General features: G+C 48.1%; 1 protein-coding gene across 1 annotated transcript in view; it reads right to left on the bottom strand.

Moving 5' to 3' along the window:
• The window catches only part of DTNB (dystrobrevin beta), a 236117-nt gene that overhangs the window by 165664 nt on the left and 44751 nt on the right, over positions 1-25702 (bottom strand). The window contains exons 3-5 of the mRNA XM_056124619.1: positions 19774-19854; positions 13040-13253; positions 1842-1927 (exon numbers count right to left, since the gene is read on the bottom strand). Coding sequence (XP_055980594.1) covers positions 1842-1927; positions 13040-13253; positions 19774-19854 — 381 coding nt within the window. The remainder of the gene's footprint in view (positions 1-1841; positions 1928-13039; positions 13254-19773; positions 19855-25702) is intronic.

The raw sequence follows: 25702 nt of genomic DNA, 5'->3' as shown, positions 1-25702 counted from the left end.
TTTGTTTTGGGGGGCCACACCTGGCAGTGCTCATCACTCCTGGCGGGGCACAGGGGACCCTATGGGGTGCCAGGGATCAAGCCCAGATCAGCTACATGCAAGGCAAATGCCAACCCCAATGTACTAGCTCTTCAGCTGCTGCAGCTGATTTTGAAAAGAAGATAAACTGTGAACACACCCTATAATATAGAGATACGGGGTGCCCGACTCACAAGGAAAGACAGAGAGGCCCAGAGCATAGAGCCTGGCGTCTTTGTGGCGGCAGGGATCCGGAGAATGGAAGACTAAATGACAACCCGTAGCAGAAAATTAAATAACTGTGATCTCCACCTCCCAGGATTTCATCTCCGGTGGTTTCTCACATGTACATCACCTATCATATCTCTCATTTATACGGGGGAGGGGGGTGCGGGGGGGGGGGTGCACAGTGCAACGCCTGCTCTGTGAGAAGAGCGTGCTTGGGGCGGTATTGCCAGAGGCGACCAAGGCCACAGTCACTGATACTCAGGTGGCATGCGGAACTGGGGGAGCTGAACTCATGCACTGCACGATGAGAACTGGGCTCTCTCCCTAAGCTCTATCATTCTCTTCCCTTTTTTCAATCTCTGCTGTTGGTACTAGGCCACACCCAGCCGTACTCATCTGTGCTTATGGACTCTCCCAGCTGTGCTCAGGGTACCACGTGGTGCCAGGAACCAAACTTGGGGCTAGCAGGAAGGAAAATGCTCTGGTGCTGAGCCACCTCCCAGCCCTGCTAAACCCTTTCTTAGAGTCCAGAGATGACCAGCAGCAGAGGGGGAGAGATACGGAAAGAAATAACAGGCTGCCAACCTCTAAATAGCTGATGCCAAGCTCCTGGGGAGCAGCTTCAGTCCAGCCAATACTGCCAGACAGACACGAGCCATTAGGAAAAGGGAACAGGCGCGACTTGCCCACACCTGGTCAAATTTCAGTTCTAACTACAAGCGAGCAACATAATAATTGTCTTCAAGTATAATTTTGCAGAACATAGCCACACTTCTAAAAGATTTAAAAGCTTTTTTTTAATGTCAGCATCACTATTCTAAGTCTTTTTTAAGGTTGACAGTTTTTATTCTTTCGTATTCTTTTCATTTTTCCACATTTCTCTGGCACAATACTCTCAGTCTGAATTGACTGTCATCCTTATCTTTTTACTTCTTCTCCACAGATGGTGTCTTTATTTTCTGGCCACTTTTAAGATGCTTTCTCCTTATCACTGGCTTTGAGTAATCTGTTATGTTTGTCTTATAATTCACGTTTCCTATGCTTGAGTGAACTTTTTCTAACTCTGAGTTTATAAATTACATCAACTTTTTCATGCGGCCAACCCGGGTTCTACCCTGGCACCACATATGGTCCCCCAAGCCCCGCCAGGAGAGATCCCTGGTCCTGGAGTTCATCCGGGAGTAGGGGGTATGCAAAGAAAGGAAAGACGCGGGTTTTTTATTTTTTGTTGTTTTTGCTTTTGGTTTCTGGGCCACACCTGGTAGTGCTCAGAGGTAGTTCCTGGCTCCACACTTTGGGAGCACTCTTGGCGGTGCCTGGGGCCCAGTATGGGATGCCAGGGATGGAACCCAGGTCAGCCCCGTGCAAGGCAAAACACAAAATACAAGAAACACTAAGCACACAGTCAGTGCTCCCATCTGAACAGTAGGTGGCGCTGTTGAGCTCAGCCTCAGGCCCTAAGGTGGAGGGAGGGCGCTTGGAACAGGAAGCAAACATCCATAGGGCATCATCCGAATTCTGAAAACATTCCTTTAAACTTGCTGAAAGTCCCACCTTGAAATAAGAGTCTTTCAAAGAGTATTAAAAATACTTACATCTCAATTTGTCCAGCATTTTCCCACCACACATGGTCGCTAGCATAGCTTTAACGGAAAACACCGTCAGCTTGCCTCGGCCCTCACTGCAAGACAAATTATATTAGAAATAATCTCAGCCTGGAACCACCAACGCCGTCACACACATCACTAGGTGTCGCACAACCTTTCCAGGGCCCCCTACTTACCTACCCGATTATCACCGTGTGGGGAAACCTCTAGATCTGGGGGTTGGCTTTTCTTCTTTGTTTCCCCCCCCCCTTTATGTAACAGAAGCCTCCACCTCTGTGAGGTGATAAATGCTGGATGAAAACCATCTGGAAGTGGTCTCCAACGGCCTGGTAGCTATTTAGCAATTTCTAATGACTGCAGAGGCAGCGGCCAAACAGATGCACCTGGTGTGAATGTATGAGCAGCTCAGCCTCTGAAACCCACAGCTGTGAGGTGCCCTTAACTTCAAAATTGAGAGAGCGTGAGGCCTGAGGGCCAGTGCTGAAGCCCCTGGCCCCCGTGCACAGTCACACACCACGCGGACAGCGCCCACGGGGCTATGGGGGTTTCGGGGCTCACCCATCTTTCCCCCTGCAGCAACCTTTGCTACCAAGTGTTTATTCTAAGCAGCTCATCACTTCTCTCTCGGGTCTTCCTAGAACACGTGAAGGGGCAGGAGAGCAAGTTCATTCCGGCCGGGATCTCACTTGAAAACTCCAAAGCAGAATGACCCACAGTAACCTGCATCCCGCTGCAGAGCCTGGGGACCCTCGGGTGTAGCCCCACCCCACAACCCGTCCATCCAGTCAACCACGCCAGGCTTCACAGGAGAAGGAAATATTGCCGGCCCGGGTTTTCAGTCATCACAAGCAGTGGACAATGGTTAATTGTATAAAACTTGCCTTACAACCCTTTAGCGTCCCTTCCACTAAAAATATCTGCACAACCCTGATATCCCACCATCTCAGTTTTGGAAATCCTGTTTTCCAAACCTTCTTTATGATAGGCTTGACCACACCTTGATCCAAGTGGGTGTTCCGCAGGCAAAAAGGTCCCGAGCGAGGAACGGCACCACCGGAAAATACCGTGTCAGATGTCTGTGCCATCTGACGCTTAACTCGCTCAGCTCATTACATCTCCCTGGAAGATGGGTAAGGAACCCCCTGGCAACTGGCACACCAGGGATGGCTTTCTTCTAAAGCTTAGCTCTTGAGAAGCTCAAGTGCTGTCCAGGCTCACACAGCACAGTGCCACAAGCCCTTGGAAACGCTGAGGAGCCCAGGCTCCTGCCCAGGGCCACCACTGCCTCCAAGCGAGGCCAGGGGCTAAGAGGAATGCATGGCACAGAACTCTGACGGGCCGCTTCTTTTGGTCACCAACCATCCGCATTTAAGTATATTCTACTTTCTCTACCAAAGGGCAAAGAAAAACTCCAGACAGGGGATTTCCCTTTTCCAAGACACAACAAGTCGCGCTTCCTCCAGACATCCAGGAGAAGGTGCTCACTCGGCAGGGCTGGGAGAGGCCACGGGGCAAGGCTGGAGCAGTGCAACAGGGACAGGTGTCCAGCGGTGGGCGAGAGGGAGCTCCCGGAGGCAGCACCCACCGTGCACCAAACTGTGCCCCAGACTTCTCGGGCCTTCCAGAGCCACGGGATAAGTCTGCCAGAGAGAACGCTTTCTACTGCTTACAACTGGAAAAGGACAGAAGCAGCTTCTACCCAAAGTAAAGTGGCCCAGAAAGAAGGAACAAACAGACTAGGTCTGAAAACCTTCCTGAAATCAGACAGCGGAGGAGCGAGCCTGCAGATCAGAGGGGAGCAGGAAGTGCTCGTGAGCAAGAGTTGAACATGACTGTTCAGCTGGTGATATTTTAGATGGTTGATGACATTTTTTTTCCTGGGGGGTGGCAGAGACATACCCAGTGGTGCTCATGAATCATTCCTGACAGGGTGCATGGGACCATATGCGGTGCTGGGAATCAAACCAGGGTCAGCTGTGAGAAAGACTATCTGGCTCTGATGAGGGCTGGTTTTTTGTTGTTGTTGCTTTTATTTTAATTAAAGAACTGTGATTTACAAAGTTATTGATAGTTGATATTTAGGCATATACCAATATGTTAATATGTAAATATATATGTATATATTGGGCTGGAGCAATAGCACAGCGGGTAGGGCATTTACCTTGCATGCAGCTGACCTGGGTTCGATTCCTCCATTCATCTCAGAGAGCCGGCAAGCTACCGAGATTATCCCGCCCGCACAACAGAGCCTGGAAAGCTCCCTGTGGCGTATTCGAAATGCCAAAAACAGTAACAACAAGTCTCACAATGGAGACGTTACTGGTGCCCGCTCGAGCAAATCAATGAACAATGGGACAACAGTGCTACATATATATATATATGTATATATATATATATTATTATAGTATAGCTGGTAGGATGCTTGTCTTGCACACAGCCAACCTGGGCTTGATCCCAGGCACTATGTATGGTTCCCTGACTCCCCCAAGGAGTAATCCCTGCGTATGGAGCCAGGAGTAAGCCCTGAGCACTACCAGGTGTGGTACAAAAACAACAACAAGAAGTTTAACAGCTAGAGCTAGAGAGGTAGCACAGCAGGTAAGTCACCTGCCTTGCATGCGGCCAACATTAGTTCCATCCCTGGTACCAAATATGGTCCTGCAGGGCCCCACCAGAAGTAATCCCTAAGCACCACCAGGTATATAAAAAAAAAAAAAGCCCTTCTTTTCTTTTTTTTTGGAGTGTTGGAGACCACACATGGCCATGCTCAGAGCTCCTGGCTCCATACACAGGGATTACTCCCTGCGGGACTCAGGGAACCATACGTAGTGCCTAGGATCAAACCCAGGCTGGCATCGTGCAAAGCAAGCACCCAGCTGTACTATCTCTTCAACCCAAAAGCAAACAAACAGAAAAATTGCTGTGAAATGTTAATCCCCCCTAAGCCAATCAGAATCCTGTTTAACACAGTTCAATCCCAATAGAATTAGCAACTGTGTGTTGTGGATAAGATGAACTTTAATGTATCTTTAGAGTTATAGATTCATATAAATCTCAGTAAAGTGAGAAACAAAAATAAGAGCACAAAAAGATACAATTCAAATGCCTAAATTCCACCCTGTTTTTTGGATTTTTTTTTTTTACAAGTTCCTTGTGTTATGATGAATTCAGAGCTAGAATCACCAACATCACATTTTGAGTGCAGTACTAAGACTGGCTTTTGTTTTGCTGGAAATGATAAAGAACAAACGTTATAAAAGATCAAAGACTATTAGTCATATTGTGTTTGTGTAACTCCTTTTGGCTCCAAATCTCACATTTTTCCTTCGAAAACACTACGTAGTGATGCCGATTCCTTGCTGCTGAGAAGCAAGCAGATCCCAGCCCCGTGAGGGGGAGCGTGGCTAGTCCCGCATACAGGCAGGACAGCTGCAGCCAACTTGGTTCTGAAGGAAACGTTTAACCTACAGTCCCACCAGTAAACACCTCCAACAGGGTTTAACAGATACAAACCCTCTACTTTCGAAATTGATTATGGGGGGCTGGAGAGAGAGCACAGCGGGTAGGGTGTTTGCCTTGCGTGCGGCCGACCCGGGTTCAATTCCTAGCATCCCATATGGTCCCCCGAGCACTGCCAGGAGTAATTCCTGAGTGCAGAGCCAGGAGTAACCCCTATGCATCGCCGGGTGTGACCCAAAAAGCAAAAAAGAAAAAAAAATTATGATGGCACTTCAACAACTTTTAATTCACCTTCAACATACTCTAGAAACACTAAATGTATAAAACTTGGTATTCCTTATTTTAAATCTCCCCTTTTGGAAGGTAGCATGGGGGAGTCAAAGAGATAGCAGATAAGATAAGGCACCTACCCTGCATCAGCGGGCCCTGGTTCGATGCCCTGAGCAATTGCTAGGGTCACTCTTACCCACAGAGCCAGAAACAGCCCTTGAGCACTGCCAGGTGCAGTGAAAAGACTACACCGATTTTGGGGGAAATTTTTTTGGTGGTGCTGGGGACTGAACCCAGGGCCTTGCATATACCATCCAAACAGCCTTTCAGGCCCCAGGGCTGGGGCTCAGAGGGAGAGCACCTGCCTTGCAGGCCTGTGATCAGGATTTTGATCCCAGCAGGGCCCGAGACGCCAAGTGCGACCCAAGCGGCCCCACCATTTCTGATCCCCATTACAAGCAACCCCCAGTCACCAGAGCAACAAAAGGAAAAGGCAAAGATACCGTCCCTCACCTCACTTGGCTGCAAAGGACAGTCAGCATTCAAATACAGACCAACAGGGGCTGGAGTGATTGTACAGTGGGTAGGGCGTTTGCCTTGCACGCGGCCAAGCCGGGTTCCCATCATTCCATATAGTCCCCTGAGCACTGCCAGGAGTAATTCCTGAGTGAAGAGCCAGGAGTAACCCCTGTGCATCTCCAGGTGTGACCCAAAAAGCAAAAAACAACAACAAAAAAATCTGGAAAAATTATCTTACCTGGTTTGCATCACAAAATAAAAAGGGGACTCACTTAAAATCTGGTTAATGAGAGCAACTGAGTCGATGAGTGAGTGAACGTGTGAGCTACAACACAACTGGCAGTAACTTCTCCCCCGCCTAAAGACTTTGAAGCAAGTGAAGGGATGTGTTTGGGGGTGGGGGCAGGAGGAGGGGAAGCCTGCTACTGTGACCCCTCCCGAATAGCAGCTCCTCAGGGACACCCTCTCCTGCTCACTGGGAGGAGGAGGACAAACTCTCTGTCTCAGACGCGGGTGCATGATTCACTTCCATAAACCCACCATTTGCCAGTCTGACAACGGCGATGCTCAGGAGGCCTTAATATCCACCCCGGGGTGGACGTGAGTCACCCTGAGTCAGGGCTGTCGCTCCAACATGCAGCGGCCGTGACAAGCCGCCATCCTCCTCACTGAAACCTTTCAGACGAGAACGAACTCAGTTTAGTAAAGGCTCACATTCTGTGGCGTCTTGATAATTAAATTACCCTCATGCGGAGGATTTCACAGCTTTTGCTAATAAGAGCTTGTTATGCAGATTAATATTTTTAGAAACAGGCATTTGTTACTCGGGAAAACGAGCTTCAGGGGGCCAGGGCCATAATCCAGACAGCAGGGCGTTTGCCATCCAAGCAGCAGACCCAGGCTCAATTCCTGGTACCCCATATGGTCCCCCAAGCCCGCCGGGAGTGATCCCTGAGCACAGAGCCAGGAGTCAGCCCTGACACCCCCAACTGGGGCCCAAAAACAAAAACAAATAAGCTGTTGCTACATCCTCAGCAAACAATTATGGACGCTGCCAAGAGTAAATTAGTACCTCCCACATGAAAACAGGCTTCTACTTTAGAAACATTATTACCAGTCCAATTATCATATGGTACAAAAACTAATAAGAGCACTTATTTCTCTAAGATTTTTCCCTAAACTCCTACTTTTCCAATTAATCTTAATTTATGGAACTTCAGAGTGAATGCATTATACAATAATCAACTGCAAATCAAGCATCTATTTGGCAAATGTCAAACAGCTTAATCACGTCAAATCAACTTCGAATATTAATTCTGTCTCAATCAGAAGCCTACTGCTCTTCACTGCGACCTGAGAAGCGTGTGTAAAGAACCCAGGACGGTACTGACTGAGGATCTGAGAGGTGCAGGGCGGCTCTCGGCCCGCAAAGACCTCTCCATTTTCTGTGAAACAGTTCAAAGCACCATGGACTTAAGAGCTGCAACAAGGCTCCAAATACTACCAGTAATGAAAGAGACGAAAACGAGACTGGCAGCAACGCAAGAGAGCTGCAGACCAGGCCAAACCCGAGCAGGACGGCCGACTGCGACAGAGGATGAGCCAGCACAGCGGACAGAGCCAGGGTTCAAGGCGGGAAGAGCCTCGCACAGCCGTTTGCGGCTGATGCCTACAGACCTAAATGAGAATACGGCTTCACACAGGAGAACAGAAGTGCTGCCAGGGAGCCAGGAAGAGGGGAGAGAGCAGTCTTTATTATCACTGTTGCCCCCGGAACCCCTGAATCCCTGCAGCACCAACACTTCCACTGCAACTCCGCGGCGCTGTTGGTGGGTTCCGTCCGATGTCTGTCCCCTACACAGCCTGCACTGGCCTCCATCAGGGCAGGCCAGAGTGAGGGCGGGAGCTCCACCAGCAGCTGAGCTCCTTCTCTGGTTCTGCATTTAATCCTTCTAAAAACATTCCGGGGCCGGAGTGATAGTACAGCAGGTACAGTGCTTGCCTTGCACGTGGCTGACCAAGTTCTGCTCCCAGCACCGGAGATGGTACCACAAGCCCAGTGGGAGTGATCCCGAGTGCGAAGTCAGCCCTAAGCACCACCAGATGTGATCCCCAGAACAAAATCACTGTCACTGTCCTCCCGTTGTCCATCGATTTGCTCGAGCGGGCCCAGTAACGTCTCCATTGTGACACTTGTTACTGTGTTTGGCATATCGAATGTGTCACGGGGAGCTTGCCAGGCTTTGCCGTGTGGGGGAGATACTCAAGGGAGTTTGCCGGGCTCTCCGAGAGGGGCGGAGGAATCGAACTCGGGTCGGCTGCGTACAAGGCAAACACCCTACCTGCTGTGCTATCGCTCCAGCCCCCCAGAACAAAATAATTTTTAAACAATTAAAAACATTTCAGGGAGCCAAAGCAATAATACAGTGAATAGTGTATTTGCCTTGCTGTGTGACTAACCCAGATTTGATCCCCAGAGGAGCTCAAATCCAGGAGTGATTCCTGGGTGCAGAGCCAGGAGTAAGCCCTGAGTATCCCTGGGTACGATGCCCAAAAACCTAAAAAAAAAAATCCAAAGCCCCTAGAGCTCATTCTCTATCAGTCTCTGAAAAATTTCCTAAAGGAGATATGATGAAATCTGGTATGAACTAAACATGATCCTAGGGTGGATAGCAAAACGCTTCCCGGCCGGTGGGACCAGAGCAACAGTACAGTAGGGAGGAGAGTAGGAACAAAGCTTGAGTGTAAAGATCTGGGTAAAGAGTGGGGGCAGGGGATGGGGCTACAGTCCAGCAGGGGAGGGCATTTGCCAAGCACATGGCCAACCCGGGTTCAATCCCCAGCATCCCATGTGGTTTCTCGAGCCCCAGGAGGAGTAAATCCTGAGTGTAGAGCCAGGAGTAACCCCTGAGCACCACCAGGTGTGACCTAAAGACAGCCAAAAAAAAAAGTAGGGTCATTTTTTTCATTTCATCATCCTGTTATTCGTCGATTGCCTCGAGCAGGCCCCAGTAACGTCTCTTTCATCCTAGCCCTGAGATTATATTCAAGGCTCTTTAGGAGAATGAGACCCATCATTGTTACTGGTATTTGGCATATTTGGTACGCCACGGGGAGTTTGCCAGTCTCTGCCCTGTGGGCAGGCTACATTTGATAGCCTGCAAGTTTGTCCAAAGTAGGAATGAGACAATAAGATGTCATAAAAAAAGTTCTGATAAGATGTCATTAACATAATATGAGACGGACACCCAAGGACAGTAGACACAAGGGCCAGGAATACTGTCCCACAGTTAGAAGCCTCCCTCATGAGCTGGGGGAGAAGGCAGCTGGAATAGAGAAGGGATCACTAAGTCAATGATGGTTGGAGGGATCGTTCGGGATGGGAGATGTTGCTGAAAGTAGATAAAGGACCAAATGTGATAGCTTCTCAATATCTGTATTGCAAACCATAATGCCCAAAAGTAGAGAGAGAGAGTATGGGGGAAACTGTCTGCCATGGAGGCAGGAGGAGGGCTGAAAAGGGGGGTGGTATACTGGGGAGATTGGTGGTGGAAAATGTGCAGTTGTGGAGGGATGGGTGTTTGATCATTGTATGACTGGAACTCAAACATGAAAGCTTATAATTGTATCTCATGGTGATTCAATCAAAAAAATAAAATAAACAGTGGGGTCATTTCACAGAAGGACCCAGGAGGCGACGAGGCCCTGAGGAGAAAAGGTACCACCCTCCCCAGAGGCACAGATCCTGACTGTGCCCCACTAGTCCACATGCCCAGTGCACATTTCTTGGGGGTGGGGATGTGTCCCTCCCCTCCTAGATTTGAGTAAGGGGCCTTTCACAGCTGCTAGCAAGCCTCTCTGATGTCGCACAGAACAGCTGACAAGAGCAGGACAGAGCCACAGCAGCTGGGAAGAGGTAAAGCCAGAGACCCTAGTGGGGAACTCTCAACCTGGCCCCGACAGCCCACGCGAGCAATTTTCCACAGCTCCCCACGGAAGGAGGGAACTGGTGCAGAGCTGAAACAGAACGGACCTGAACTCATAAACCGTCAAGCGTGAAATGGCACAGCCAAAGAGTTAAGTGCCCCTGACCATTGTGCTCTGAACATGGAGGTCCAGGCTGCACGATTCCAAACAGCCTCACCTGGGTGCCTTCACCAGGAACTGACAGGGCCCTGGGCTGTGTACTGGCCATGAGGGCCGAGAACCGAGCCCACAGAGAGCTTCAGCATCTCCTCCGTGCTCACGATGGCCAAACTCACAGATGCCTTGAATATTAGTCTCTGAAGTTCTTGCCATTTCCATCCAGTGTGAATGACTGAAAGGACTCAGTATTCATAGGAATTAATTCCTGAGCGGGCGAGCTAGTACAGTGGACAGGCGCTTGCCTTGCACACGGTCAGCCCAGATTCAATTCCTGGCATGCCATACAGTCCCCTACATCCTGCCAGGAATGATCCCTGAGCACAGAGACATGGGTAAGCCGTGAGCACAGCTGGGTTGGCCCAAACAGACAAAAACACAAAGAAAAAAAAAAGAATCAAAAATAACCCAGCCAAAATTCCTCCCCGTGAATTTGGAGGAGCACCCAGGAAGGTAGCACATGGCCTGCCCAGCACTGCAAGCCGCTGCAAGTCCTCAGAAGCAACTTGAGGACAATTCAAAAATTGCCATGTCCTGATTTTAACTTTGAAGAATTATGCAATACAAAATTTTACCTGAAGAGTTCAGACAAAATAAAAAGCTGATGGGGCTGAAGTGATATGCAGCGGGCAGGGTGCTTGCCTCGCACTCATTCAACCTCAGTTTAATCCCTGGCACCCCACGAGTCCCCTCAGCCCACTAGGAGGGATCCCTGCGTTTAGAGCCAGCCAAGTGTGGCCCAGAAACCAAAAAGTAAATAAATAGCTGGATATTCTACCTATCAAGGAGACAAGCCTCAGTAATAAACCGGACAATGAAGGAAGTGGTATCTGAATTACTCAACCACAAAAGAGGCCTGATTTTAAAATCACGATCACCAGGAGTGGCCCCCAGTTCTCCAGCAGTGCTAGAGAGAGCCCACTAGACTTCCCCAAACCCCCCAGCCCCCCAAAACTAGGTTTTATTTCTGGTCTAAAATTTTTTTTTAAATTGCTATGTTTGTGCACCAGGTTACCCCAAGTGTGCTGGGGGGCTACCAAGGCCACACCCAGTGGCGCCCAGGGGCCCACACAGTGGCAGGGATGGAAGCCAGCGCCTCAAGCATGAGCGGCATATGGTCCACCACTCTCAGACCCAGCCCCTCCCACAAGCGTTTCCTGAGGAGCTGGTGTGGCCCAGGGACAGAACGTGTGCATGAGGCCCTCCGTGATGGCAACCCTGAACCTGAGCTGCTAGCTCTGAGCTGACTGACCCACTGAGATGCTGCTTATTCATCACATACAATGATTTTCACTGTTCACGGATCAAAACAGCTGTTCCTGGGGCGAGAGTGATAGAAGGCGGGCGGGGGGGAGGGACGGGGGGGCGCATTAGCCTTGCACACAGCTGACCCTGTTCAATCCCCAGCATCCGATCTGGTTCCCCAAGCCCCACCAGGAGTGAGTCCAAAGCACAGAGCCAGGAGTAAACCCTGAGTACCACTGGGTGTGGTTCAAAACAAACCAAAAAAGCTATTCCTTGAACATCGTAAACTTTCAGGTTCACTAACCGCCATCAGTGGTTCTCAACTATTTTGCACCTGCAAACCAGCACCCTAAATGGCTTCAGAAGTCTAGGATGCAGGTCTCTGCTTTTAAAAAATTTTCAAGTATCTCGTTGATTCTTGGCCTTTTGGCCAAGATCAAGAATGAAAATTCAAACTCCTTGAAAGGATCTACTAAGTGGACAAAATAACTCATCTGATAGTATCTAATAAAAATGTGACCTGGGGAGTCCCTGTACTGTGACTATCCTTTGGCATTTGCACTGTTTTGCCATAATTCATAAAATCACAATTATAAAGTCTAACCAATGCCATTTTACACATATATGAACTCAAAGGGGGGGGAAGAGAGTGAGGGGGGCAGTCGGGGCGGGAGGGGGGGAAGAGAGAGAGAGGAGAGAAAGAGAGAGAGAGAGAGAGAGAGAGAGAGAGAGAGAGCACAAAGCAGAAAGAACTGGTCCATCCAAGTCAAACGGTACAGAAAGGATCATAATGTGAACTCTTGGCTCTTATAACTGTAGCCTCTGTAGTTTAATCATTTATAGCATCTCATTTTATGGTTTACTGGTCCAGTGTATTTACTGCTGTTCTTCTGAGTTTGGTGGCTATGCCTAGCTAGCGGTGCCCCGGGGCTATGTCCATCTCCATGGTGTTTTGGGGGCTGGGGAGACATGGCTGGCAGTGCCATGTGGTGTCAGAAATCAGCTCAGGTCTCCTGCATGCAGAGCATCTGTTTGGCCTGCTGAACTTGCTCTCTTGCCCAAAGTTATTTCTGACTTAATTTATAATACATTTAAATCACCTTATTCTATGGTAAGGACTATTTTCACTGCATAGGAAAAAAAAATGAAGACAGGATCCCAAATATAAAAAGACAACACACTACTACTGTGCAGAGGCATTTGCCATTTAGAGAGTAAGTAAATATTTAGAGAGCAAAGAAAAGTTAGGCTTAAAAGTCAAAGGGAAAGCACTTCATTATCAAATGCACAGCAGTGCATTTCCCTGGGTGGAGGACAGCTCTGCTGAGGGACCTATAATTTATCAGACTATGTGCCCCACAATATGATAAGAGTTTCACGTGTGACAGGTCCCAGCACGGCGAGTCTCTAGCACTGTGCCCGTCTTCACGAGAGACCTACACTGAATCCTTCCCCTCTGCGCTCAGTTCCAAGTGGACACCCCAAGCAGAGCATCCCGGAGGAGGGAGGCCCACGACTACTGAGATGAAGGCAAGCGTGGAGGTACTAGCCTGTCGTACGCGGCAATCATGAAGTTGAGAAGGAGGCTGATGGACTGCTCCACGCTGATCTGGTGCGTGGAGGGCAGGCGCTTGTTCAGCTGGTAGTAGACGGACGAGATGACGGTTTCGAGGCGGGACACACTGATCTCAATGGTATGGTCCAGTGTATTAAGGCCATTGTCTCGGAAGGCTTCGATCATGTTCCAGATATCAACGAGATGGACTGAAACAGCAAGGAAATCAACAGTCAGCCAGCAACTTAAACCATGGAACTATCTACCTCCCCCCACTGGACGCTTCATTTTACTGACAAGCTTTTAGACTTAAAGAAAAGAGTGTCGGGGAGCTGGAGCGACAGTACAGAGGGCAGGGCCTGGGGTTCCATCCCCAGCATCCCATGAAGTCCCCCAAGCCCTGCCAGGAGTAATTCACGAAGAAAGAGAGGGAGGTAGGGAGAGAGGAGAGACAGACAGTTTTTAGCCCGTAACGAGAAGACTATTCCTGGTCAGAATGGAGAGGAAGCCAGTCCCGGCAGGCAGGCAGGAGGTTCAGGGCAAGTCCGGACTGCAGACACCAGAGGCAACGGTTACTGCAGCCTTGGGGCGTGATCACTGCAGCCCCTTATGAGGTAATTTGAGAAAAACACTCTGAAGTACTCAGACCAACCAACTTCTTGCTCTAGGTCCTTAAGCACCATTGAATATAATCGAGACAGACAGACAGAGAGAGAGAGAGAGAGAGAGAGAGAGAGAGAGAGAGAGAGAGAGAGAGAGAGAGAAAGTGACCACATTTAGCCACATTTAGTAAAATACTGACAGGATAAATTTGAACACTCAAAGATAAAAATTAACCAGTGGGCTGGAGAGATAGCACAGCAGGTAGGGCATCTGCCTTACACGCGACCGACCCGGGTTCAATTCCCAGCATCCCATATGGTCCCCTGAACACCGCCAGGAGTAATTCCTGAGTACAGAGCCAGGAGTAACACCTGTGCATTGTCGGGTGTGACCCAAAAAGCAAAAAAAAGAAACCTGTAAAAATTAATTTGTACCTTGCCTGCTTACTCCATTACTTAAAAAAGCAAACAAACAAACAAAAACCTGTTTGGGAGGGCTGAGTGACAGTACAGCAGGTAGGTTATCTGCTAGTTCGACCCCCAGCATCCCATATGGTCCCCTAAGGACTGCCAAGAGTAATTCCTATGTGCTGAGCTAGGAGTAAGCCCTGAGCATTGCCGGGTGTGACCAAAACCAACCAACCAAACAAAAATGTGGTTTTTTAAGAGCTCAAGAGCTAGTAGGGGGGTTAAGGCCCTTGCATGCTGCCAGCCCTGTTCTATGCTCCGCACTGCATATGGCCACCCGGGCACAGCATATGGAACCCCCAGTACTTCTAGGTGTGGCCCAAAACCCAAAGGAAAAAAATCTTTTATTTTTTAAAATTTTTTAAAAATTTCTAATAAAAAAGGCAGGCTAAGCAGCCAAATCTACCCTCCCCCTTGGGAATAACTACAAACCTTGGATGAAAAACCTTTTTTTTTTAGCTCACAGGTGACCTGGGGGAAGGAAGACAATTCCAATACCAAGGGGAACTATTCCTTGAAAGCTCGTCAGTAGGAGAACTCCTTCCAGCAACAAGAGGAGATCGAGAAATCACAGCCGTCTATGAAAAGGAAGGAACAGCTACTTAAAACTACACAAGGGGAAAGCCTTCCAGAAAAACAGATCAACAGATCTATTAGCCATGTACTGGTAAAAAGCAATATAAAATAAATAACTGTGGGCCTGCCAGGGAGTGGGGAGGTGTCAGGCTGAGGTGTTTAGGGGAATGGAGACAGCGGGGGAGGAAGGTGGTGGGTTGGGGTTGGAACAGTGTATGCCTGAACAAATCATTATCAACTTTGTAAAGCATGGTGCTTAAATAAAGTGGGAGGAAAAAACAGGTCGAGAGACATTCTAAAATAAAATCTAAGCAAGTCTTTCTAAGCGGATAGAAAAACTGAAATTGCGGATGAATCTAAGGGGTGGAAGAGCAAAACAAGAGGGACAAATCCCACCAAGTAAGAAAAGAGATATGGATCCAAACAGAGGTGGAGTTGCAATAAATACACATTAATCTACCGACTAACACACAGTGATGGGCATTTTTCAACGTTTTTAAAGTTCAATTACATGCTATTTATAAGAAATGTGTCCAATAAAGTAACAAAATAGGAAATTAATACCCAAGAATTACCGAGATCAGTACCAGGAGGATTACTCTATGGCTTAGAGGCCAGCCAGGCATGCTAGGGGAAAGGGCAGCTCAGATAGAGAAGGGAGCACCAAATAAAGGGTGTTGGGAGGATCCTCCCAGGAGGGGAGATGCATGTTGAAAGTAGACTATGGACCGAACATGATTGCCACTCAATGCCTCTTTTGCAGACCACAACACCCAAAAGCAGAGAGAGAACAAAAGGGAATGCCCTGCCACAGAGGCAGGGTGGGAGGGGGGAATGGGGGTGGGAGGGATACTGGGATCCGTGGTGGTGGAAAATGGGCACTGGTAGAGGGATGGGTATTTGATCACTGTATAATCGAAACCCAAGCACAAAAATTTGTAAGTCTACAACTGTACCTCATGGTGTTTCACTACTAAAAATTAATTAAAAAAAAAGAAATGTGTCTAAATTACAAGGGTTAAAAAAAAGTATGAAAATAAGAGCCAACTTATAATCATAAGAAAGCTATTATATTTATAACAGGAAAAAATACAGGTTTGGAAAACCACATGGTCATCTAAGAAAAAGCATTCCGAATGCCCCAGTACTTACTTCATTCATGATTAAAAAAAAAAAAACATGGCAAACTAGGACTGGACAGAAACAATTCTAAGCTCATAGAGGACACCTACAACAGATCCATAGCTAACATCAGCCTGGACTAGGGAAACTAAAAGTTCTTCCTTCATGATGAAAAACAAAACACACAAGGCACAAATAAAAAGGGGGGGGGGGGAGCAGATGGTGGAGTCTCATTTAAACAATCTGAAAAACCCTATTAAGACAACTGAAAGTCAACCCAAAGAAGTTAGGAGAAGCAGCATGCACTTAGTAAGGACTGGGTATTCAGAATATGCAAAAACTCTAACAATAAGGAGAAGCAAAGAACCCAGGGTGATGCCAAACGGATGTGAGGCCCCAGGTCTAAGCCCCAGGACCCTGAGGTCTGGCCCCCTCAACACCCCTCAGATGAGCCTACCCTACAACAACAAAAATAGAAATGGGAGAAGGACTTCAACAGACAATTCACCAAAAATGATACCCAAAGAGCCAACAAGCATTTAAAAAGATGCTCAACATCATTAGTTATGAGGGCAACAGAAATGAAAACCAAACGAAGAAACCGCTTCACACCATCCAAGATGGCTAATGTTTTTTTGATGGAGAATATGCCAGACATTTGTAAGGAGGGAGGAAAACTGGAATGTTTCTACACCCCAAATGTGTGCTTATGTAGCTCCTTTAGAAAGCAGCTTAGCAATTGCTCAAGAAGTTGAGCCACACGTATCACAGTAATTCCATTCCTGGAGAACTAAAAACGAATATTCACACTAACACAGGTACAGCGCTCACAATAGCCTGCAAGGCGGGAAGTCCCCAGTGCCCACCCACCAATGAATGGATCCACAGAATGGGATAGATCCATGCAACAGAATATTATTTAGCCAAGAAAAAGAAATGACCTACTGATAAGATGTGACAACGTGGAAGAATCTTGATAATATTAAACTACGTGAAACACAGCAGACAGGAAAGACCACAAAGTGAGTCTGTTCATAGGAAACGCCCAGAACAAGAGCACCTGGAGTACAAGCAGACACGTGGGTGCCAGGGACTCTGGCAGCAGAGAACAGGAAAGGGCAATTGCTATGGGGATGGAACTTTGTGTGTGGATCTTGGTTGGTGCCACACCCAGCGGTGCACAGGGACTCCTCCTGGCTCTGTGCTAAGGATCACTTCTCAGTGGTGTGCAGGGGACCATGTGGTGCCAGGGATCATACCCATGTTGCCATAAAGGTAAAGGTAAAGGTAAAGGCCCTCCCGTTGATCGTCGATTTGCTCGAGCGGGCCCAGTAACGTCTCCATTGGAGACTTTGTTGTTACTGTGTCTGGCATATTGAATACTCTCGGTAGCTTGCCGGGCTCTCCGAGAGGGGTGGAGGAATCGAACTCGGGTCAGCCATGTTGGCCGCTTGTAAGGCGTAATTTCCATAAACTAAATCATAGAGCAATCGAGCATGTTCAGAGGAGATCTCATTATATAAATTCTCCCTTACTTGAATTACATGACCCAAGCCATCCTCACCCAAAAAACATCAGGGCTTAATAGCAAAAGAATGAATTTCACTATATGTAAACCATACTTGGGGCGGGGGGGGGGGGGAGGAAGAAAAGAAAAAATTCCAAGCAGAGTTCTTGTTTAAGTAGAAATTAAGAGATTCTAAAATGTGTGTGAAAACAAAATGTTGAATGCTAAGACTGTCCCAATCTTAGGGAAAACCAGGAGAGGGAATGCTTCTTCAGAGACCCCTCCCACAATTAGGAGCTTGGCTGCCCACTCTTCCCTTTCCTTTTATGAACTGGGGGGAGGAGGGAGGGAGAAGAAGATAGAAGAAAAAAAAGGAGGGAGATTTGTTCTGATGGAAGCCAAGAACTAAGCTAAAGTCAGAATAACCAGGAATCCAAAAGCAGCATGGTTTTTCTTTCTGGTTTTGGGTTTTGGTTTGTTTTGGTTTTCCGTGAAGCAAAGTAATTTCTATTGAAAAAAAAAATCTTGCTTAGAAAGATGTCAGGGCCAGATAGTATAGCAGGTAGGGCGTTTGCCTTGCACACAGCCAACCTGCGTTTAATCCCCGGCATCCCAATGGTCCCCTGAGCACCACCAGCAGTAGTTTCAGAGTGTAGAGCCAGGAGTAACCCCTAAGCATTGCTGGGTGTGACCCACAAAGAAAAAAAAATGTGAGAGCAAAGAGGGGAAATGTGTTCAAGAGAGATGCAGGCTTCTCCAGAATGGAAGTGAGCAAAGAAAGAGAGGCAAGCAAGCGAGATCACGTTCAAGGGAGCGCACGGGCTTGACGGGCAAGCAAGCAGCATGCTTTTAAATACTGACGAGACAATGAACAGTTTTATACGTTTTCCTACTCAAAAGAAGGAAGTTTTCAGCAGCAAAGGAAAGGGAGGGTCTTCTCTTAAAAGCTCTGTTGGGAAAATGCAACACATACATGGAAATTTAAACCCACTCCTGCCTCTGCCACAATGCCCAGAAAAAGACATTTCTGGTGACTGAAGAACCAAACGTGGCCAAATAAAAGATCTAGATTCTATTACTAATGCCATGAGTCTGGTTCAGACCCTTTGCACTTGGCGGGGGGGGGCGTTGGGCAGGGAGTAGAGGGGTAGGTAGGGCACCTGCCTTGCCCACAGCAGACCAGGTTGAGTCCCTGGTACGCCATGTGGTCCCTCAAGCCCACCAGGAGTGATCCCTGAGCCCAGAGTCAGAATCAGCCCTGAGTAGAGCCAGGTGTTGCCTCAAAGCAAAAAAAAAAAAATCAAACAACCCCCCCCCCCCGCAAAAAAGAAAGACTCTTCACACAAACTTTTACTTCCCCAGCAAGATTTGTGAAAATGGGGGTCGCTCCAGGAGTGATTTTCAAACTCCGACCCAAACCCACAGCTAGATACACAGACATACACACACGATTCTAGTTACAGAAAAAAGAAATGCTTCTCAGAGATGCTGAACCTTACTACCTAAGCTACAAATGCTATTTTTCCCTTATTCCTATTTTTCTTCTCTAATATATGTCATGAATTCTGGCTACAGGCCACCACAGTGGTTTCTTAAATCATTAATGGATCACAACATATAATTTGAGAAACAATGAGTCAGGACCACAGGAAAGAGACAGGAGTTAGTCAAAGATGGGAGGTAAGTCTCGGGACAAATATTCAAACTAGGAGAATGAGACTTTAGGTAGAAGTATTCAGATGTAAACTTAAATGTGAAGCATTTGCCTAAGGTCACGTTTCTAATACACGGCAAAACCTGGACAAAAACTGAAGCTTGGGGGGCTGGAGTACAGTGGGTAGGGCCTTACATGCCTTGCACGTGGACAACCTAGGGTCAATACCCAGCATCCCATATGGTCCCCCGAGCACCGCCAGGAGTGATTCCTGAGTGCAGAGCCAGGAGTAGCCCCTGAGCATCACCAGGTGTGACCCAAAGAGGAAAAAACAAAAAACAAAGCAAAACTGAAGCTTGGGTCAGGGCAGGGCCGTAGTGCCGGACTTAAGGCATAAACCGTTTGCACACTTATCCCAAGTTCAGTCAAGTACCAGTGGTCCCAGTATCAGTGGGTGCCGCCCCGGACCCCCCAAGTACTGTAAGATTCTCACTTCTCCCGGTTGGTGAAGAATTGGGGCGGGGGGCCTTCCGAGCACCACTTAAGGGTCCTCTTCCCATCCAGAAAAAAGTGACAAGGGAAAAGCAACTTCCCTATGTAAGAGCATTAACACTATCCCATCCCAAAACTCATCTCACTGACTTTGCTGATCCTTCGACACTCCTGAAAATGGCAAGTTCTCACCATTCTAAAGCTTGGATCCTGATAAATACAACATTACGATAGGATGACAAGACATTCAGATCCCTTCTTTTACGGGTTGCACTAGCCAGTTGCCAGAGAGGCGCAGGCAGACTTACGGTTGCATCGTTTCTGTACAAACCGCAATTTGCAAGCTGTTCTGTAAGTTGATAGTCGGATGACATCAAAATTCTGAGCACCTGAAAAAAGGGTAAAGACAAAAGCGTTCAGTGGGAGGACGGCTCAGTCTCTGCACGTAGGAGTGCCCACTGTGACTGGGGGCGCTGAGTGGTACATGTAGTGTACATGCACTGTACATGGAGGTCCACCAGCAGCAGGGCACTGGAGTGTCAGGCACACACTCTGCCCCAGCAGCTGGACCCCATAACGTGTGTGCAGCGCGGAGAAGCCTGTCAGGGAAGCACTCCATGCGCAGGAGGGATGAAGGACACTCCCAGAGAGGGTAACTGGTGGGCAGCATAGATGCCAAGTGCAGGTCAGAGGCCAATGTCTGCAACAGCCTGACCAGCAACCATAGGACACAAGTATGGTGCTGTTCCCTCCGTCTTCTCTGCCTCAGTGTCCCAGCTAAAAAATGAGGGAAGCGGCCCAGCTGATCTCTGCGACAGGTGATTTTTTAGAAAGATGGCGCCCAAACCAGCATGTTCTGTGCTTCTAGACACTGACCCTCCCTGCCCAGTGCGGGCGGTGCGGGTGGCCGAAGAGATGACACACAACTTCTAAAGACAGGATTAAGGTCATGTGGCAACCTGAGACTCAATGGCCAGAGAGAGCTCAGTGGCTCGTTCAGGAGGCCTGGGTTCCCTCCCTGGCACGACATGCTCCCCCCAGCATCACCAGGAAGTATCCTCAAGTACAGAGGCAGGAGGAACACCTGAACTGCTAGATGTGGCCAAAAGACTTCATGTGAAGTGAAATTAAAAAAAAAATTTTTTTTGATTCAATAAAGGAAAATTTCATTTTGCAGGAGAGAAAATTATTTTCCCCCAATATTTTGGTGGAGGGGCTGGAGCGATAGGAGAGTGAGGAGGGTGTTTGCCTTGCACATGGCCAACCCAGGCTCAATTCCCAGCATCCCATATGGTCCCCCGAGCACCACCAGTAGTAATTCCTGAGTGCAGAACCAGGAGTAACCCCTGAGCATTGCTGGGTCCAGTGACCCAAAAAAAAAAAAAAAAAAGGCAATATTTCGGTGGAATACTTGTTGTCCAAAAATGCAGGATGTTTCTTTCTTTTTTTTTTTTGTTGCTTTTTTTGGGTCACACCTGGTGATGCACAGGGGTTACTCCTGGCTCTGCACTCAGGAGTCACCCCTGGCGGTGCTCAGGGGACCATATGGGATGTTGGGAATCGAACCCGGGTTGGCCGCGTGCAAGGTAAATGCCCTACCCGCTGTGCTATCTCTCCAGCCCCAATGCAGGATGTTTCTTAGTCTCACTTCAATCTTACCTCACACCAGCACTTACCCCTGCGCTATCTCTCTTTATTCTTTTTTGTGGTTTTGAGCCACACCCAACAGTGCTCAGGGGCTACTCATATGTGATGTGGGGAAGCAAACCAGGGTTGACGAAGTGCAAGACAAGTGTCTGATCTCCTTCACTAGCTCTCTGGCACTCAATGTACCATTTCAAAAAAAAAACCCAAAATAATAGCATTATCTCTGGACAAACTAGAACAGCTCCTAAATCTAAACAAGGGAACAGAACCCGCAACATACCTTGTTTTAACAATGAAAAATTACATCCACATCCAGTACAATAAAAAGTAAATAACACATGACTAACCCCTCTTCTTGTTCTTCAACATAGCTGAGGCCCTAACCAGTACAGTAAATCAAGAATAAGGGGTACCCAGATGGTCCTCCGAGTACCGCCAGGAGTAAATACTGAGTACAGAGCCAGGAGTATTCCTTGAGCATTGCTGTGTGTGATTCAAAAGGCCCCTCCCGTTGATCGTCGATTTGCTCGAGCGGGCCCAGTAACGTCTCCATTGGAGACTTTGTTGTTACTGTGTTTGGCATATCGAATACTCTCGGTAGCTTGCCGGGCTCTCCGAGAGGGGCGGAGGAATCGAACTCGGGTCGGCCATGTTGGCCGCGTGTAAGGCGAACGCCCTACCCGCTGTGCTATCGCTCCAAAAAAAAGCCAAAAAAATAAAAGGTACAAAGACTGCAAAGTAAAAGCTGAGCTGGGGCTGGAGTGATAAGGACAGGGGTAGGGTACTGGCCTTGCACACAGCTGACCAGAGTTCAATTCCTAGTACCCCAGCCTGCCAAGATTGATCCCTGAATGCTGTTACTGCTGTGTGTAGCCCAAAAATGAACAACAACAAAAAACTCAAGCTGTCTTTCTTTTAAAAGAAAAGTACAGTTCACCAAAAAGTACAGGAGCGAAACCTACTATAGGGTGTTTATGGTGCCAGGGTTAAGAGACGGACAGTCTCATTGGGGAAAGCGGATCGTGTGAGAGTGGTCAGGGTACGGGGCCTCTCAGCACCTATCTTCAGGTCTGCTATGAACCCTGGAAGACTTTGAAAAAGCAAAGTCAAAGAAATTCCCCAAATCATAGACCATTAGGACTAATGTTAGAGTTGATTCTTGGACTCAAAAACTGAAGAACTGAAACCAACCAACATCCAGATCCTACAGGCAGAGGTGGTTGCTCTTGTGTCCAGGGAAGGGATAATCAGGCTGGGGATGTGGGAAATGAGCTTCCATTGCTGATGGCTTCACACCCATACACTAACCACCTAATCAAACAACTATAAAGGATGAGAAATTCGAGGGGCCGGAGAGAACACCAGGGTGAAGGCACTTGCCCTGCACATGGCCAACCCTCGTTGGGTTCATGGCACCACATGTCCCCTGAGTCCCACCAGGAGTGATCCATGAGCACAGAGCCAGGAGAGAGCCCTGACCATAGCAGGTGAGGTCCCAACTCCCCCCAGATCCCCCACCAATAAATAAAAAATTGTTTGTTTTAAAAACTTTTTTAAAGAAAGAAGGATTCACGAGATCATACTGAACCAAACATCTCCTGGTGTGGCTTCTTGAATGTCTTACAGAGTAGGGTCATCTGAGTGAGAACTGAGGGGGCAGTAACCCCCATCCTGGGTGGGACCACTAGAGCAACTACCCTCCGAAGGCTCCAACATATGTGTGCAACTGGCTGAAGGCCTCCCAGGCACCAACATGTGTGTCTGTGCTCTGTCTGAGACAGAAGCATCTGAGAGAAGCGGAGATCATGTTTAGTTCGTCCCCACAGTCCCAACAACTACTGCAGTGCTGGGAGAGAGCAGAGTCTCACGAACTGTGTTCAAAAGGAATTAGAAATGAGCCTTCACTAAGTCTCACAGGGTAGGTAGAAACAACAGGCAGAATGAAGGCATAGAGACCTGACACAGTTCAGAACTGATGAGACATGTCAGGCAAGGCAGGGGTGAGGGCAAGAACCCTGCATGCAGAAGGAAACCAGCAGCTCAGGAGCTGTGTCCTGGAGTAATGGAGAGCAAGGGAGGGGGTCTGAGATGTAGAGCGTGCGCGTGAGAGGATCCAGGAGCAAAAACAAGCTGCTCCAGTTAGGCAGAGTATCATGGTTTAAAAAAAAATAGGCACTACTAACCAGATAAGGTACCACCATGCTATATCAAGTCCTGTGCTAAGTACCTCCTGTATTTGTTTTACATTTATTTTTAATGAGACTGCATTTAAAACTTTGTTGGTTGTATAGGTGGCTAGGCGGTTAGCTGGGTGACTGATTGGGTGGGTGGGTGGTGGCTGGCTGTTTGGATGGGTAGTTAATTGGCTGCCTGGATGGTTAGTGACTTGGCTGGGGGGTAGCGGGATAGCTGGTTGATTGGTGTGGCGGGACAGGTACAAAGTTGGCTTACTGACTCGCTGGGTGGGTGAGTAGGTGGGTGGGTAGGTGGTTGGTTGGCTTGTGTTGGCTGGTTGGTGAGGTGGGTGAGTGGGTGAGTAGGTGATTGGCTGTTGGTTTGTTGGTTGGCTGGTTAGTTGGTTGGTTAGTTGGTTGTTTAGATGGCTGGCTGGTTAGTTGGTTGGCTAGTTGGTTAGCTGGTTGTTTTGCTGGCTAGTTGGTTATTTGATTAGGTGGTTAGTTAGATGGTTGTTTTGCTAGCTAGTTGGTTAGTTGATTGGGTCATTGGTTAGTTGCTTTGCTGGATGTTTGGTTAGTTGGTTTGCTGGCCTATTAGCTGGTTGGTTGGCTGGCTGGTTAGTTATTTAGTTGTCTGGTTGATTAGTTGGTTATTTTGCTAGCTGGCTGGTTGGTTAGTTGGTCAGTTGGTTGGTTGTTTGGTTGGCTGGCCTGTTAGCTGGTTGTTTGGCTGGTTAGTTGTTTGGTTGTCTGTTTGGTTAGTTGGTTGTTTTGCTAGCTGGTTGATTAGTTGGTTGGCCAGTTTGTTAGTTGTTTGGTTGGTTGGCTGGGCTGTTAGCTGGTTGGTTGGCTGGCTGGTTAGTTGTTTGGTTATCTGCTTGGTTAGTTGGTTGTTTTGCTAGCTGATTGGTTGGTAGTTGGTTGGCTGGTTGTTGGTTGATTGGTTGGTTGGTTGGTTGGTTGATTCTCAGTGCTGGGGACAGAGTCCAAACGTGAGGCATGCACTCTGCCGTGGAAACAACTTGTCTCCTTTAACAGCCACAACGATATATAAAGCAAGTACCTTTCCATGTTATGAGTAAGGAAACTGGCATAGAGACAGTGTGGTAACTTGCCCGAGGTTACCCACACAATGGGCCAGAGTGCCAAGTCCCAACCCAGAGGGACAGACATTCTTTTGTGAGACCAACTCAGCTGTGAAGAGGGAGCTGGAAACTGAGCTGGAAGGAATTCCTGGGTGGTGACAGGTAAGACAAGCACCTGGGGACCAAAGTTCGTCAAGGTCACCCAGCCGGCTGCCTACCCAAGCCAACATCTCTTCCCTGTCCCACTCAGCAACTGTCAGCTGGCTCAGCACTTCTCAATTTTTCTCCAACCACAACCCCCTTCCCACCTGTTTCTCCGCCATCCTACTGATAGGTCCCCTCATCTTGTGCAAAGCTTCTTTTTACCTGTGGTCCCCTCGGAACATTCTTGGGGTCCATGAGGTAGCAGGTGGCGCCTTTGGAGAAACGCTGATCTAACCTATGCTCATTGGGACAACAAAGGCTGGGGCTAAGTCAAACTCTGCTTCTAATTATAAGACCCTAAAGTCTTAAAAGATCTTGAGAACTGAAAGGGTCTACCAAGATTTCATCCACAGGTTTTCACACACTGATAAGCAGAATTCTAGAATTCCTTGCATGTATCAGGGACTAGGTGGGGGTGATTTCTTGGCATCAATCCAGAAGTACTGATTATGTGGCCCCCTCCGCAATACAACATTTCACAGTCACTGGACCAGACACACTCAGTCTGGTAGCAAAGAATGCAAGGTCCAGAAAGGGAGAGCACCCAGGCCAAAGCCATCGTGTGTGCAGGCTGAGAGCAAAACCGTTCTTCAAATACAGAAAGCAGCCTCACTCCTTGGTCAGCTTTTTCTCTTCCTTCAAGTTTTCTAAAGATATGACTTCTAACAGAGGTTTCAATTGTAGAATAACACACCACAGTGCATTCTGTGCCCCTATTGTTTCCTGCGTTCTCCACTGACCTCACACACACCTGTCCACTCCAGAGTCTACCGAGCAGCAGGGAATCACAGGGCTTAGCATGACCTCCACAGCCCGGGGTAGCCAGGGAGTTTCAGCAGGGACCTCAGCTGATGGGGGTGCCTCAGGTTTCCATATATTCCAGGAAACTTCCAAACATAGTACTCTGGACCTTGCTTAAGAAAGCAACTCGGAGGCTGGAGTGATAGTACAGAGGGTAGGGCGTTTGCCTTGCAAGCGGCCAACCGGGTTCGATTCCCAGCATGCCATATGGTCCCCTGACCATACCAGGAGTAATTTCTGAATGCAAAGCCAGGAGTAATCCCTGTGCATTGCTGGGTGTGACCCAAAAAGGAAAAAAAAAAAAAAGAAAGCAACTTGAGTGA

This window comes from Sorex fumeus, unplaced genomic scaffold (assembly GCF_029834395.1).
Source record: "Sorex fumeus unplaced genomic scaffold, SorFum_2.1 ptg000006l, whole genome shotgun sequence".
Lineage (NCBI taxonomy): Eukaryota > Metazoa > Chordata > Mammalia > Eulipotyphla > Soricidae > Sorex > Sorex fumeus.
This window is presented reverse-complemented; position numbering and strand designations above follow the sequence as displayed.